Source organism: Arabidopsis lyrata (genome assembly GCF_000004255.2).
Source record: "Arabidopsis lyrata subsp. lyrata unplaced genomic scaffold ARALYscaffold_7, whole genome shotgun sequence".
Classification (NCBI taxonomy): domain Eukaryota; kingdom Viridiplantae; phylum Streptophyta; class Magnoliopsida; order Brassicales; family Brassicaceae; genus Arabidopsis; species Arabidopsis lyrata.
This window is the reverse complement of record NW_003302549.1, coordinates 11,662,572-11,677,928: the sequence shown is the minus strand read 5'-3', so window position 1 is coordinate 11,677,928 and position 15,357 is coordinate 11,662,572. Positions and strand designations below refer to the sequence as shown.

General features: G+C 37.0%; 4 protein-coding genes and 1 long non-coding RNA gene across 5 annotated transcripts; 3 read left to right on the top strand and 2 right to left on the bottom strand.

The window, feature by feature from the left end:
• The first annotated feature begins 3,209 nt into the window (after positions 1 to 3,209).
• On the top strand, positions 3,210 to 6,019 carry LOC9306194. The gene is made up of 3 exons (XM_002870077.2): positions 3,210 to 4,540; positions 5,048 to 5,306; positions 5,441 to 6,019. The coding sequence occupies exons 1-3, from the start codon at positions 3,429 to 3,431 to the stop codon at positions 5,606 to 5,608; spliced, it is 1,539 nt and encodes a 512-aa protein (XP_002870123.1). The 5' UTR covers positions 3,210 to 3,428; the 3' UTR covers positions 5,609 to 6,019.
• Positions 6,020 to 6,336: 317 nt separating this feature from the next.
• LOC9304158 lies at positions 6,337 to 7,145 on the top strand. Its single transcript, XM_002870076.2, has 2 exons — positions 6,337 to 6,715; positions 6,803 to 7,145. The coding sequence occupies exons 1-2, from the start codon at positions 6,648 to 6,650 to the stop codon at positions 6,906 to 6,908; spliced, it is 174 nt and encodes a 57-aa protein (XP_002870122.1). The 5' UTR covers positions 6,337 to 6,647; the 3' UTR covers positions 6,909 to 7,145.
• Positions 7,146 to 7,147: 2 nt separating this feature from the next.
• On the bottom strand, positions 7,148 to 9,502 carry LOC9304157 (beta-amylase 3, chloroplastic). The gene is made up of 4 exons (XM_002868039.2): positions 8,829 to 9,502; positions 8,521 to 8,731; positions 8,306 to 8,416; positions 7,148 to 8,172 (listed from the first exon to the last, which is right to left on the bottom strand). The coding sequence occupies exons 1-4, from the start codon at positions 9,359 to 9,361 to the stop codon at positions 7,381 to 7,383; spliced, it is 1,647 nt and encodes a 548-aa protein (XP_002868085.1). The 5' UTR covers positions 9,362 to 9,502; the 3' UTR covers positions 7,148 to 7,380.
• Positions 9,503 to 9,598: 96 nt separating this feature from the next.
• Positions 9,599 to 13,802, top strand: LOC110226644. The gene is made up of 3 exons (XR_002330586.1): positions 9,599 to 10,606; positions 10,713 to 10,764; positions 12,078 to 13,802. It is a non-coding gene; the product is annotated as an uncharacterized LOC110226644 (long non-coding RNA).
• LOC9304156 (poly(U)-specific endoribonuclease-B) lies at positions 11,989 to 14,689 on the bottom strand. The gene is made up of 8 exons (XM_021018888.1): positions 14,448 to 14,689; positions 14,275 to 14,346; positions 13,923 to 13,976; positions 13,628 to 13,684; positions 13,448 to 13,519; positions 12,747 to 13,355; positions 12,569 to 12,640; positions 11,989 to 12,468 (listed from the first exon to the last, which is right to left on the bottom strand). The coding sequence occupies exons 1-8, from the start codon at positions 14,562 to 14,564 to the stop codon at positions 12,232 to 12,234; spliced, it is 1,290 nt and encodes a 429-aa protein (XP_020874547.1). The 5' UTR covers positions 14,565 to 14,689; the 3' UTR covers positions 11,989 to 12,231.
• Positions 14,690 to 15,357: the final 668 nt, after the last annotated feature.

Below are 15,357 nucleotides of genomic sequence, written 5' to 3'. Positions count from 1 at the left end.
AAAAAAAAAACATGCACATGAATTTCATCAACCAATGCAATTTTATTCAAATTCTTTTAATTCAGTCACTTAAAGTGTTAAAACAATTTCTCGAATTTTATCTCTTTTTATTTTCGCAAAGTACATTTAATATGAACATTATAATATTACACTGCACTAATCATAGTCACCAACTCACCATATATATAGTTTTGATTTGGTTTGTTCTGTATCGCTTGTTTCTGTTTTGTACTAGCCACATTTTTCACGTGGAGTATTCTGTTTCTCAAAGCAGACACTTAGTAATATGATTAGCTAAAACGCTCCTATAATTGTCAGGAAATAGAGAATGTATTGCGACATTAAATTAATGTATCCACAAGAACTCTGACCACACAACTCGAATACAATATCAAGTTGTTCATTTATGTTTATCCTTTGTGTAATTTTCAATCTTTACCCTTTCATAGATATGGGAAAAGGAAATATTGAAGCAAACCGTTGAGCAACACATTTAGTTAAGTAAGTTTTACAAAGTTATTTTGATCATTTAAGAATGATAGATATAATTCCGTAACCAAATTTAAATACTTTAATTAATCATTGTTACGTTGTATACTTTTGAGTGTTCGTTCCAAAACTTTAGTATATTCACCACACTTCTTCATCTTATCTCGTTAGTTTTGCTTTATTACCTTTCGTCTTTCTATTTTTTTTTTTATTGTTAGGGTCAAAGCTTTGTTACCTTTTTATCATTCGATATTTATATAAAGGTCTTGTTTTATGTAGATAACAATTATCTACATTGGAAAGATGCGTTTGGGAGCCCATAAAAAAGGATAGAGACTTGCACTTTTGGATGATATCTAAATTAGAGAAATTAGAAAGTCAAGTTGCTAAAAACTTATCCCTCTATTCCATTGGCTCGGTATCGAACGGTGTCGTTTCTATCATCTCGAGACAGTGCTAATATTAGCCGCTTTATTGCTGACACGTGGCCAGAGATTAGCAGCTCAAAGAATCTGATGACTCATCTTTCGTCTTATCACCTCGTTATTACAACACTACCCTTTGCTGCTAATGTTTCTTTCTTTACGTGAATTGGAAGAAAAATAGAATTATCAAACTAAACGACTAATTTATGATGGATTTAAATAATTACAGGACACAAAGTTGAATATTCTGACTTAACTAAAGGAGGTTTATTAATTTTTAATTGAAAATTGATGACTCTGTCTCGTCTTTCAAAACTGTACTGGTTAATTACATGGATTTCTTCTCTTACTAATTCAAACCTTTTCTATATTAAATTCATACTTTTTAGTTAATTACTCATTAAGGTCTATGATTATTTACAAATATAATGAATTATTTAAATATAGGGAGTTGAAATTCCATCTTAATCATAGTTGGACTATTTTTTTAGTTTAGGTATGAGTTTTATGAGTGAGTTTTTTTTTTCAATTTGGTTGTTAAATTGTTAATTATGTTTAAGAACCTTTTCATTATTATATAATAGATTATTTATAAATTAATATTGGATGTTTCTTTTCTGTATGACCTCACTTCTTTAATTAATCCAATTGCTATACGGCTAGAATCAAACAAAAACTAATTATGTCAAAAACTTATAGTTGTGAGGTCACACTTAATTATATAAGAATAATACTTATCAGTAGAACTATACGTGTAGTTATGTAAAATTTAATAATTCTTCTGTTCCTAGAAGATTGATTTTCTAGAGATTTCACATATATTAAGAAACAATAATTTGATAATTATTTATTTTTATTAAACATTTTAATAAACTATAAACCAATAGTAATCTGGAACAATTAATTATTTTCAATCATTACGCCTTAAAATCTACGATTTATTAATATAAATTAATTAAAAATAAAAAAATTTAAAAAATCAATATTAGTGGAACAAACCTAAGACACTAGAATATCAAACTTGGAGAAACAAAAGAAACATAAGAGAACTACAATGATTGGTTATGAATTTATTTGGATATAAAGAGAATAAAATGAGTAGTTGAAATAATTGATTGTCGATACGTGAGCATTACCTAAAAATATTAGAATTATGCATGCTAAATATTGTCTGATTTGAAGGTTATAATTAGTAACAGTAGATTTTATGTGATATATGTTTGCTTAAAACAATATCATTAATAAGAATTAAAATCATGAAAAGAGTCATGTTTGCCACGCTAAATGGCAGACACGTAAAATTAAACCGTACAAGCAAAAATCATTGTATTAGTATCAAAACCATCCGGATAAACATAATAAAAGTTCGTAATCTTGCCATTTCTACAAGCAATTGAAACTATTATTTAAATTAATAGTACTCCATTACTTTAAAAGACCTGAAATTTAAAATTTTATGTACGGCATTAATGTTTGAACATTGAATCGCTAAGTTACTCTTAATTAATTAAAGGGTTTTTAGTAATAAAACCCCTCAACTAAAGATGAATCGTAAAAAAACCCTTCAACTATATATTTAGTGCAAAAACTCCTCAACTTTAAATATGTTCATGAAAATTTCCATTCGTCTCCATTATCGTAAAAATTAGACGGGTTACAGTTAAATTGAAACTGAAAAACGACATATATACACTTAAACAATATGAATTGTAAACAGAAACAACAAAATCTTCTTCTATCTGATTATAAATCCTCAAACCTAAGCTCTAAAGTTCTCAAAGTGAAAAATCTAAATTGATGAACCATAATTTATCATAGTAAGATTCTCTGAAGTTTGTGTAGTGTAGAAGTCGATTATGAGAGATTCTGAAAAATGTTACGTTTTAATTTGAACTGTAGTCCGTCCAATTTTTACGACACTGTAGACAGAGGGGAATTTGCATGAACATATTCAAAGTTGAGGGGTTTTTCCACTAAATATATAATGGAGGGGTTTTCTTACTATTTATCTTTAGTTGAGGGGTTTTATTACTAAAAACCCTTAATTAAACTAAAAGAGAGTCTTTTTCTGTGACTTCCGCCACCAGGGTTCGAGGCACGGCCACTGGCAGGTTTACATAGGGGAATTGCCAGCCTCGTGAGATTAGTCCTTGGGCCTAGGAAGCCTTTGGGAGATCCGCGATTATTCAAAAAAAAAATAAAATAAAAGAGAGTCTTTTGGTATCTTAATGACGAGAGAGATTTAACTAATCTCACATTAAACTAAGCTTAAGGATCAAGTGGGGGCGAACGAATGGCATAACGGTAAATAAAACGAAATGCAAGGGCTTTAATTTACAGAAGCTTCTTTACCTTAGCTTCAAAACTGAGCTCGTTCTTCATCATTTCCTGAAAACTAGAAAACACAGTTTAAAGGAACATAAAAAGCAAGTCTTTGAGATCACAGAAACCCTAATTTGTTAAGAACCCTAATCTCAATCTCCTTTTTCCAAAAAGTCCAGATTCTGTATGTAAATGCATCTGAAGAATTCAACTGTAGCAGAACGGCGGTACATCGGAAAAGAAACCGCCGCTTTTTTATCTTCTTCCTCCGATTTGGATCCGAAACCTAAGATTAAACATCATCATCGTCCTCTTCAGGTACCTGAGATTCTGACTCCAGATATTGGTGCTGGCGCTGGATTCAGTGTGTATAACAATCAAGTTCAAGCTCAGAGTCGTCATCTAACGGTTGAAATCCCAGATTCATCGTCTCAGAATCTTACATCGAAGAGACCTGTGGTGGTTCAATCTTCTAATCCGTTCAACGTTGACGATTTCAGAAGACAACGCGCAAGCTTGGGTTCAATTTCATCTTATTGTCCGTCGTATCTTTTGTCGTTTTTTTCTTCATCTCTTCCATCGATCCCATCGGCGACTAATCAGAAGCTTCTCCGTCATGTTCTTAGAGTCCGTTTGATATGTTTCCATCTTCGTTTCTTACTTCTTCTCTCTGTGCCTCCTCTCTATATCTTTTTCTTGTTGATTAGTTTCAGATTCTTCCTTCTTTTCGTCTTCTCGATAATCGCTTTTTCTTTTGTCCTTTCGATCTCTCTCAAGTTCGCTCTTCCTCACTTACCATCGATTCGTTTGATTATCGCTCGATTACTGTCTCTCAAGCTTAGCCCTACCAGATCCTCGTCGTCGTCTCAAGAGAGCACTAAACATGTTGTTTGGTCAATTGGGTCGAAGCCTGTGACTGAGAAGAAGACCAACTCTGGCTCATGGGTTCAGAAGTACAGCTCTGGTGATGTATACGAGGGAGAGTTTCATAGGGGGAAGTGTTCAGGGAGTGGAGTTTATTACTATTCTATGAAGGGTAAATACGAAGGGGATTGGATTGATGGGAAATATGATGGATATGGAGTTGAAACATGGGCTAAAGGAAGTAGGTACCGAGGTCAATACAGGCAAGGGATGAGACATGGAACTGGTATCTATAGATTTTATACAGGGGATGTATATGCTGGTGAGTGGTCTAATGGACAGAGCCATGGCTGTGGTGTGTATACTTCTGAGGATGGTAGTCGTTTTGTTGGAGAGTTTAAATGGGGTGTCAAACATGGCCTTGGTCATTATCATTTCAGGTGAGAAATCATCAAGTATTAACTTTTGCAGAAATGGTTGAGCTTTTGGGTATAAGGGTGAACTTTTAGTCCCAACATTTAGTGTTACCGGTTGGGAATTGACGTATATGTCTAAAAGTTTCTGGCTTTTAGTCTCGACTTTTGTGTTAAGTCTTTACTTGTGCTTTGACTTTATGATGCTGTGTTCAGGTCCATGTCTATCTCGTGGGATGTTCTAAAAGTTTATTGCTTTCAAGCTTAACTGTTACTGGAATTGATAATTGCATGAGTATACCCTTTGAAAGATTCTGGCTTTCAGTTCCAGTTGCATTTAGACCAAAAATGTTGGCTGTCTTCCTCTCTTGCCACGGTTATTCTTACATTTTGAGAAAATTATAAGTCGAGTGGGAATCAAGGTTCAAGCTTATTTTTGCTGACTTGAGTATTGAGCTCGAAACAATTGCATCAATCACTGTTTTCTCTTCTTAAGTGATACCTATCTGACTTGAAGCCACATCTCTCTTGCAGAAATGGTGATACATATGCTGGAGAGTATTTTGCAGACAGGATGCATGGGTTTGGAGTGTATCAATTTGGAAACGGGCATCGGTATGAAGGAGCCTGGCATGAGGGGAGAAGGCAAGGACTTGGTATGTACACGTTCAGGAATGGTGAGACACAGGCAGGCCATTGGGAAGATGGAGTTCTCAGCTGTCCTACCGAGCAGACCACTCGTCCTGATTCATCATTTTCCATCAGCCATTCCAAGGTTCTTGACACTGTCCAGGTAACTTATAAATTATCTTTCCTGCTTATATTAGATCTGTAAACTTTCTGAGTATACACATGTATCCAATGATTGATTAGAAATTGAATACCCACATGAGATTTAATCCTTCTCTCCATCTCTTCGTTCAACAGCAAGCAAGGAAAGCAGCCGAGAAAGCACGTGAAGTTGTCAAAGTTGAAGAGAGAGTGAACAGAGCAGTGATGGTTGCAAACCGAGCAGCAAATGCTGCTAGAGTGGCTGCTACAAAGGCTGTCCAAACCCAAACATTTCATTGTAGTGGTGGTGATGATCCCTTGTGAGTTGCTGTGACAAAGCTTTTGACATAATCACAGTCATGACCTTACCTCGACCTTCTTCGAAGACACAAGAGAGAAAGAGAGACGTCTAGAGAACACAGTCAAAATCCGCATCTCCGTTGAGATTTTCTTGAAGGTGAACCACTTGGAACCAATGTCGAGATCTCATAAGTAATAAGTAAGAGATCAGGCTATGGAGCAAGCAATACAGGTTCACTTTTTATTTTCTCCAACTTTTTTTTTCTTTTTTCTTTTATGAGCAGGCTGGTTTAAAACTGTACATAGGTTGTTGAAGAGTAAGCAATGTGTGTTAACAAAAGATCTTTGTAACACGGTAACACATGTAATAGAAGCAACAAAACATTGTCTTACTTTTGTAACGTGTGAAAATAACATCTCTGTTAATTAGAATTCCAGATACAAATGAGCTTGACAAAACCCAAAATCCAACGAAAATTCATTGCACATAAGATTAAAAGATATTTGGTCTAATGAAAAGGTTCAAGTTCAAATCTTGTCTTGTTTTAGGAAGAAGAGACGAACTACAGATACACAAAACCAATCAGAACTAAGACAGCATATAATAAGAAGAATCAGGCAACTTGGTTTCTTCTTACTTCATAGTGTAGCCATCTCCATACTTAACCTCTAGGCAAATCCTTGCAGCCGCAAGTGCCATCAGAATAACCCGACCAAGCTTTATAATAGCCGGAGCTTTTGTTCATATAGATATATGAATCCACCAGAGAATAGGAGATTTTTCTAGCACCTTTCCACAGAACCGCACAAGTACTTGCTGTGCTGGCTCATTTCAATCTTAGGAGATTTTTCAAGAAAGACTTAGCTCAAAAACAAAGCTCTCCAAGCCAGAACCAGTCTCTTCTTCTACTTTTCTGTGAATAAAGATTTAAATGAGCTGGGCTAAAAAAATAATTAGCGTAGGCCCATTAAATGATTCTCTCCCGCTCTCATGTCTTTCTTTTTTAATCCTCAGAAGAAATGACCGGAAAATTTCCCAGACTTAAAAACTTAAAACAGAAAAATGCAGAAATCGTTCACGTTGATCCAAACAGTGGCAATCTCCGGCGTGTTCTCCGCCGTCTCTTGCTGGTGAGTGATTTTCTATCTAGATCTTCTTCTTGATTGCTCTCTCTGTGTCTTCTATTTAGGGTTTATACTGTTTTTCTCGTTCTCAAGGTATGGATTCATGTTCGGTAGAGAATCCGCGAGAAAAGAGCTCGGCGGTTTAATTGAAGAGCTCCGTCGTGGAGGTTCCAACTCTGATTCTCCTCCCCATTCATGAGTGAGGTATTCCGATTTCCCAGGCGCTTTGATTCGAAGACCGAGGTTCTTCGATTTTGGTTTTCGTAATCTGTTGCTAAGTTAGAACTCTGTTTTGATTTTGATTGTTTTTCCTGTGAGTTTCCATTTATATCACTTACAATTTCCAGAATTTTCATGATAATTGAGCAATTATTGTATAAACGATGTGTTCTCAAATTCTTCGAGTTAATGCAAGTATGAAAAAGTTACCAGATAAGATTGTAAGAGAAAAAAATTGCATATTATATGAGATAGAGTTTGAAGATGTACAAGGAATATTCCTTAGGATACACAGTTCTAACTGCAATCTAAGTGTACATCATCTTGGTTTTTGCTCTGACCCAGTATTGTGCAAATCTATAGCTTTAACACTCTCTACTGGTTTCATCTCTCTATTTATTTATCAGACAGGAATACAATAAACACCACACTATATGTACCTCTGTGGGAACTTACACTAAAGCAGCCTCCTCCACATTCTCAGCGATCCTGCCTTTGACAAATCCAACATAAAGGTCACTTCCAGTTGTGTCTTCTTTTGAAAGTCTCCTTCCATGACCACCTTCCTTCATGTTCTTAACAAACTCCACTAACTGCTGCCAATTTTGACCCTCAAATAACCGCTTGTTCATTCTTAGGTAAGTAAATGCGGTTAACCCATTTCCAGAATCTGACCTATTTGTTGCTACCACTTGTCCGAATGCGCTAGAGTCGTATCGTTCTAGCGCGTTCTCCCCTGCTAATTCTGTTCCAGCCTGCCTTGTCGCGTTCTGTACTTGCTTCACCAGACCTTCTGGTGAGCAATTTGCGTGCTCCGGTTGCTCCCCATCTTTCATTTCCATGCAGGTGAAGTTGAGCACAACTCCATGTTTGTTGAACATCTTAGCTATCGGCAGATACCCGTCATGGTTTCTTGTGTTGTAATATCCAGCGGTTAGCTCAGCTGCGTGTGACCTGGTGTTGTAGTGCCAGTGAATCCCAGCTACCTTTCCTGATAGCTTTGCTCCGCTTCCTTGAAAGATTCCTTTTGCTGAAGATAGGAGTTGGTCTCCATGTTCTAGTAGCTTCCCAGAGTACCATTCCATGAAAAACTTTCCGTACTCGCTATTCCATGTTCCGTCTCTCCGGAAAAATTCAGTATCTTCTGGGAGGTTCTTGTACTCGCCGGCATCATGAGGTCCACTTGTTCCCCAGTTAGTTTTCCCGATTGATTCAGCATATGCTTGAAGTGACGATTTCATATACTGCAATCAACAAGTATATATCTTAGAAGAAGCATATGGAGTATAAACAAGCAAAAGTGTATACATGATCTTCTCTGGTATTTGACATAGTGTTCTTATGGATTTAAAGCCTTTTTCTGCTAGTTTAAAATACCTTGTCGTAGCACTGGAACTCTCCAATTCCGGGAAATCTCCAGGTCCCGTTGCTCTCAGGGTATGATGGGTATCTCAATTCTCCGCAAGGTCCCATTCCTACTTGAATTTCCTGCAATACATGAAAGATGATGATCCAGTTAGCTTAGGTCACTATATTGCTCTTGTCTTATATGAAGTTAATTTGTTTCCTTTGTAGTCTAAATTTCTGCTTACCGCAATAACTCCTCCTATGTAGCCTTCAAATCGTTCACGGAAGCTCCTCATGAAATCTGAGTAGACCTGGATAGGTGTTCTTCCTCTTAGGACAGGCACAGAATCACATCCCAAGGAGATATACTCAGCGTTCCTTCTCCCAGATTTGTCTGTGTAGACAAGATCGGGGTTCTTGCTGATTTCTTCAAGCACCCATGGGGGCAAGGGGATACTAGATTGGAAGAGAGAGAACCATATAGAGCATTAGCTAAGCTAGAAATGAGAGACAGAGATTTTACTCAAAAGGGAAACTAAAGTTGCTTCATTACCTGCAAGAGTCTCCGACGTTTCCTCCACATTGATGGAAAGACATAACGACCTGAAGTTTGAGACCGTGCTTTTGAACCATCTGTATAAGCTCGGCATATCCTTCCCAATTATAATTCATAGGTCCATCTTTCTCCACCAATCCCCACCAAGCATCCACCATCACACCTTCCACACCAGCTCCTTTCAGAGCCATCAAACTAGCGTTCATGGCTCGTGGTTTGTTCAAATGCCCTGACATTGTTACAGTGTCGAGTGGTAACATGACGAACACAGGAACGCTAGATTCGTTCTTGGAGTGTGGGTATGAGAGAACGTGGAGCTTCTCCCATCTCTCAAGGGTTTCACCTTCTGGCGTGAAGGTCTTCTCGTGAGTGAACTTCATTTCCTTAACCGAGTTCTTTGCTTGGAATTGATATGTTGGCGGCTTCATCTTCGCAAAGGTCATGTTGTTAGAGGAACTCTCTTGGTTTCTAGAACTCTTGGCATCTTTACGTTTGATAAGAGAACTCGAGGAATTTAGTGTCAATTCCATAGTTTTTTCTCTCTCTGTTCTGTTGAGAAATGAGGATAGAGAATAGAACTATTGGTGTTTGATAGAAGATATGTTTATGTTTGAGAGAAGATGCTGTTTGTGTGTTTGTATTTATAAAGAATATTGATTGGCTGCGATTTGGGGACAAAGTTTCAAAAAGTGGAGAGAAAATATCACAAAGGTTGCTTAATGTAACTTTTCACTTCTCACACGGTTCTTACACCTCAAAATGAAAAACTGTAAATGTCACTTCAGTAGTACAAACGCAGATATTTTAGTTAGTACAGTTTTCCAATTTCATCTGTGTATTCAGCTACAGATAATTGAGTTTGTTTGCCTGTTGGTAAATTATTCATTAACTCACTCCTGAAGTTTTTAGTTACAGAAATCTAAAGTCTTGCTTTCTCTTGTTAATGTAGATAAGCTGATAATTTTGTCCTCTCATCTTTGGCTTTGAACACATGGTTCGTGTGGCTGAAAATTCTTAAGGTCTCTTGATTTTAATTTGAATAAGAAGATAAGTGCAATGATTTAATTATTTCAATATGAAATTTCTTGTGGTGGCTATTAACTCTGCTTTTTTTCTTCTTCTTGGACTTTTTTTCCTGTAGGATTTGTGTTTTCCAACTAAGCAGCTGACAGATCTATTGACCCATAGATTCCTACAAAGGCTAAAATTTTCTTTGAAATTTCTTCTCATGGCCCTCTTGTTCGCAGTGGCACAGTCTTTGTGTATACCCATTGATCTGTTTATTCTGTTTTGTCTTGCCTGGTTATGTTATCCTGTGAAACTGTCTTATAAGTGGAGTTAGTAAATTAAATTGCTGGTCAAAATTTTCCATTTGAACTGCCTGAATGCTGCATTCTGTTTATATCTGCAATATGTTGTTATACAGAAACAACATGAGTTTGATGCATGAAATCCTTGTTGAGTTGTCTTCAATATGCTCCACTGAAATTGACACTATGTTACTGTAGCACATTTGTCAAAAGTTGACCAGTAGTGTATGTAATGCTTAATACTTAAGGCTTTGATCATATTCTATTAGCCATGTGAGTTTCAAGTGTTTGTTTATTGGAGATGACTTTTGATGCATTAGAATCCATGTCGACTGCAAATGTTATAGAGAATCTCTCTCTCTCTCTCTCTCTCTCTCTCTTTTTCTTGCTGACTCATTGAAAGTGATGGTTTGGTCTTTATTCAGGTGACGAAGATTGCGCTTTTGGCTATTTGCTCATCAAGTAGTTAGTTTTCTCTCGTTTCTAATTCTCACCATTAGTTTTTTGAATGGTAGAAATTGATCCTTATCGCCTTTGGCACCTTCTCATTTTGGCTTGTGCTTTTATTCAGAAGGCTAAGAAATGTTGAAGGCGTGGACGACATTGGATATTGACTCAAACAGGTACGCTCTCTAAATCCTAATTGGTGTTTTTGCAGTTAGAAAGAAATTTGTTTTGTAAGAAACTGAGTATAAAGTCTTGAACTTCCTCATTCTGTATCATTAATCCTTATGTTGATTCAAAGACTACAATAATGTCTTGCTAAGTATATCTAGATACATATGCTTTGTTTCTTGTTTTGCTCTATAACAATGATATATATGCATGTTGTGACATCTACGGTCAAGAATTGGAAATAGACACAAGCTTTTTTTTGTGACAGTATGTCTCTAAACTCTAAGGTAAGCATTGTAAGAAAATCATGATTGTGACGAGTGAAAGAATGGGTAGATGTTGATTTTGGCTTTTGAGGTAAAAATCTCATTGTCGTTTTCCTAGTTTAATTTTGAGGTGAACAAGTTAATGTTTTTTCTAGATTTCTTCTGTGCATGAAAAGGCTTGAGCTTTATTATAGACCGATGATGAAAAAAAGTACAAAGCGTGTGGACCTGTTTTCACACACGCATCAGCAAAAATCCAAGATTTGTGGTTGATCCCTTAACGTTGAGTGTTTCTCTTTTTATGCGTTGATATCTTCCTTCCACGTAACCTACTTGCTTACCCTCCTCATTTCTTTTCTTTCTCTCTTTTTTACCCTCCTCACTTATTTGGTCGACGACATTTTTACCAAATTGGATATTCTAGAACCCAATTTCTGGCACTTATTTTTTTTTGTTGGTTCATTTTTCTTTCTCTGTTATTTGAATTGTTGCTTGTACCATTTTTGGTTAACATCTAACTAGGGCTTCTGAACATTATTTCTTGTCATTATAGTTAGAAATCATATGATCTTGTGATGTCTTGTGGCCTCTGAGGAATGAAATAATGGTAAAACTTGGTGGTGAGTGAGTGTGTTATATTTTTTAATTGGGGAAAGGCCAAGCTAATCTTCATAAACTGTTTAGCGTCGTGTGTAGAAATATTTCTGTGTTGTTAATGCAAGAAGATTAGATCGCATTATTTGCACCATTGCTATGTTAGAAGGTAAACTGTATATGGCAAACTGATTTGGTTTTGTGGTTAGCTCAGTCCTCAGTGGTTAAAGAGTATCATCGTCTAGACTTCAGAATGAAGAACCTTGAGTGAATAACAGTTAAGCTTAGTGTCATTGTCGCTAAGATATTTTTCTGCTTTGTGATGTGATAAGTGAACATCCAAGTGTAGATATCAGCCAACGAGTTTATCTGTAACCGAAACAAAATAAATACCTCTTTGAAATAAAAATTATTAGAAGATATTTTCTCACACATCTCTTCTATTGTTGTATCATTTTCAGAAAGGACAAGACATGGTTTCCCATAAATATCCAAGGAAATATCACAGGAGGATTTATCTAGTTTACACATGTAGACGGAAAGATCTGACAATATCAATAATTCAATACAGTACTGCGCAAGGAGCAGATATTTTGTGAGCCATCAAGAGAGGTTTCAAGATTCTGCAATGGGGAAAGCTGAGCCGATACGGTTGTTGCCAAGTCGGTAACATTTGACATTGACATTGTATGGACCCAACTGTATGTGGTTTTCTTCTCTGCCCATGAAGAAACACATCGTGTATAGAGCCAACTCGAACTCTGGACTTACTCCAACTAGAGTACTTGAGACTGATTTTAGAACACCGTTCCACTCGAATTGGATTGTTAGCAGCTGAGTCTCTGAATCAGGCTGCGTATGAATCAAAAGTGTGATTTCTAGGTTAGTCACCTGTTTTGAAGTACTTATATTTGAAGGACAATTTAGCATTGAATGAAGCTATGGTACTTACAATTTCACCGCGACGTCGGGGAAATATATAGCCTTGATAATCTACAGTTCCTTTGGCTTCCTCCAAGTAAAACTACGATAAAAGAGAGCCCAAATTTAATAGTTCGTAAGTTTTACTGTTTTCATCCGGGCTTTCCAGAGATTTGAATTCATGGCGGGGAGGACAAAAAGTGTTTTACCTGAAGCCAGTTATGGAATCCGGAGACTTGCTCCCCACCAGATTGTTTGATCTCACCTACAAAGACATGCTCAAACGCAGAAGATGAGCCAGAGGTACCTCCGCGGCCATAGAGATCAAACCAGAGACTTGTCAACATTCTCTTGAACTCCTGGTAGCTTCCAGGAGCAACGTCCTTGAGCACAAGGTACTTGTGGAGGTACTTGATCACAGCGGTTCTGCTAATTTCTTCAATGAAAGCCGCTTGCTCTTGCCTCTCTTCTTCTGTGACTACTTCTTTGTAACCTTCGTTCGGGTTGTAGTTGTCAAGCAATGAACAGAATCTGGCGTAAGTCGGTTTTCTAAAGGCTTCGTTGCTCACCCAAGAGAAGAGTAGTCCTTCAGCCATATCAGCTCTCTCATGGACCCTTTTCCCATCTCCGCAGTCGATTTGATAATCGTTTCCAGGAACAAGGCGGTTTGAATCGAGCTCCCACAGTTTGTTGCAAGCTTCTGAGAGACCTGAGAGCTCTAGTTGTGAGGGTTGTAGGTTTCCATAAGTTTCAACTTCGTCTGAGTAGTGTTGTTCGCTTGCTGGGCGTTTGTAATCTTGCCATTGCTCCTTCTGGACCTGCGGAGAAAGAGAGATCACACATATCAAATCAGTGAAAGGACGGGTAAAATCAGCGGTTAGGGCTCCGTCTTGGTTTCAAAATTTCAAACCTTATGCGATTGCCTAGCAGGTTTCTTTTTTCCCACAGTTTCCCAACCATCATTGTCCTCTTGCTGGCTCTCCTGCACATGGAATCAAATGCCAACATTAGATACTTAGCAAACATGCTAAACTGACATTAGTTTTTTTAAGAGGATCTAATGTAAAGAGGAAATGAAGTTATATCTCACCGAGAAGTCTTGTTTCTCGGCTACTTTAGCCGCATATGTATCCTCTTCCTGGTCCTCCTGTGTGGGAAAATCAAAATGCCAAATCTTTGAGGCTTGTTTTGCAGGTAAAGACTAAAGAGTAAAGAGCATGATCTATTTTGAATGAAATAAAGATAACAGACCCAAGTTTAAGAGATTCTCATAAATATGATTCACAAGATTCCGTGTTGGTACACAAGACTGTTTCATCAAGTAGCAATTTCACTGAAACTCAAATGCGTTATATAGATGTTGAAATGTCTTGATGATCACAAACCTTATGTGAATTCCGTGTAGGAATCCTTTCTCCCTTCTTCTCCCATTGATTCTCCTATGCCGAGAGACGAAAACGCGACATTAGATGCATATATTCGTGATCTTGAAACAATTGAGAGATATTTTCATTTAAGAAGACTATCCAACAGTAACGCAAAGCAGAATAAATATGCTTCTACGTTACAATTGCCAATGACGTAGCTTAAATTCGATTGACTATAAGCTTCTTCTACGAATCATGTGTTTCTGCTAAATCCAGAGACTCCCAAGTTTATAACATTACTTGCTAATCAGAGTTTTGATTTCCAGAAATCGGTTCGAATTCCCAAACGATTTGAATTTTGAATTCTTACCTCTAAATTCTGGCGTCGACCGTGCGACGATCCTCCCGCGCGATTCTGATCCTCCTCCTCACCGGAGACCACCTGCGACCATGTCCAGATCCAGAATGAAGAATCGTTCAACACAATATCAAAATCTCAACAAAAAATAACTGATAACACAGAAGAGGATTCGATGTACGAACATCAGCCCAAGTAGATCTGGATCTCTCGTCCCTCGAGATCCCTTCATCATCGTCTCCGCCGCGGCGTTGGTTTCCTCCGATAGCCACGTCGACCAAACCTCTGATCAATCCGTCCATTGTCTCTCACAAGAAGAAGATGTGGTTTGTGTGAGAGTTGTGATCCAGAAATGGTAGTTGAATAACGACGTCGACGATTTACTTCCTTTTTATGTTTTCACAACGCGCGTGACTTTGATTTCTTTATTACACGACATTTATTATTTACAGATCCACTACTAGTGGAGGGTAATGTAGAATAGAAATATATATACATATTGATCAAACCATATTTTTATAACCAAAAATAATCTAAAAATATTTAACAAAGATTTTTTTTGGATGTATAACATCACGTTCAAAATTATGATGAACCTTTTTAATCAATAAATTAATCATGTTTGGATCAATCATCATTTGAGTATTTTCAAAAATTATATTCTCAAGAATTTATATGTGATGAGAAGTATATTCTCATATTCTACTGGGATTTTTTGAAAACTGTTCACTCATTTTAGATGCAAAGAGAGTTGACTCATGGAATAATGCAGCTCAGACTCTTCTTATGTAAATCTTGATCCTAAATTTCCGTCCACGCCTGCCGTTACGCTCAAGTATTAAGAAGTAAATTTGAGCGATGGAATTGACGCGCTAAAGTAGCGCGTGAAGATCTAGTAGTGCGTTTGTCGAGTATTAAGCTTTGCACGTTCCCGCCACAACTAAAGGTTTTAAAACTTTACGAACAATCAACGTCTAATAATTAAAAATCATCGTAACAATCTTATAATAATAGACGCAATTGTGTTGTATAGAGCAGCATCACACGATAGCGATATTTATGTTCAATAATCGAGTTAATTACTCGATCAGCAGA

Coding starts and splice junctions, on each gene's coding strand:
- LOC9306194 (XM_002870077.2), top strand. CDS start 3,429: ATGCATCTGAAGAATTCAACTGTAGCAGAACGGCGGTACATCGGAAAA. Junction 4,541..5,047: donor CTTGGTCATTATCATTTCAG/GTGAGAAATCAT, acceptor TCTCTCTTGCAG/AAATGGTGATACATATGCTG. Junction 5,307..5,440: donor AGGTTCTTGACACTGTCCAG/GTAACTTATAAA, acceptor TTCGTTCAACAG/CAAGCAAGGAAAGCAGCCGA.
- LOC9304158 (XM_002870076.2), top strand. CDS start 6,648: ATGCAGAAATCGTTCACGTTGATCCAAACAGTGGCAATCTCCGGCGTG. Junction 6,716..6,802: donor TTCTCCGCCGTCTCTTGCTG/GTGAGTGATTTT, acceptor CTCGTTCTCAAG/GTATGGATTCATGTTCGGTA.
- LOC9304157 (XM_002868039.2), bottom strand. CDS start 9,361: ATGGAATTGACACTAAATTCCTCGAGTTCTCTTATCAAACGTAAAGAT. Junction 8,732..8,828: donor AACGTCGGAGACTCTTGCAG/GTAATGAAGCAA, acceptor CTTCCAATCTAG/TATCCCCTTGCCCCCATGGG. Junction 8,173..8,305: donor AGTTCCAGTGCTACGACAAG/GTATTTTAAACT, acceptor TGTTGATTGCAG/TATATGAAATCGTCACTTCA.
- LOC9304156 (XM_021018888.1), bottom strand. CDS start 14,564: ATGGACGGATTGATCAGAGGTTTGGTCGACGTGGCTATCGGAGGAAAC. Junction 13,356..13,447: donor CTGCTAGGCAATCGCATAAG/GTTTGAAATTTT, acceptor CTTTCTCCGCAG/GTCCAGAAGGAGCAATGGCA. Junction 12,469..12,568: donor CCCGACGTCGCGGTGAAATT/GTAAGTACCATA, acceptor ATTCATACGCAG/CCTGATTCAGAGACTCAGCT.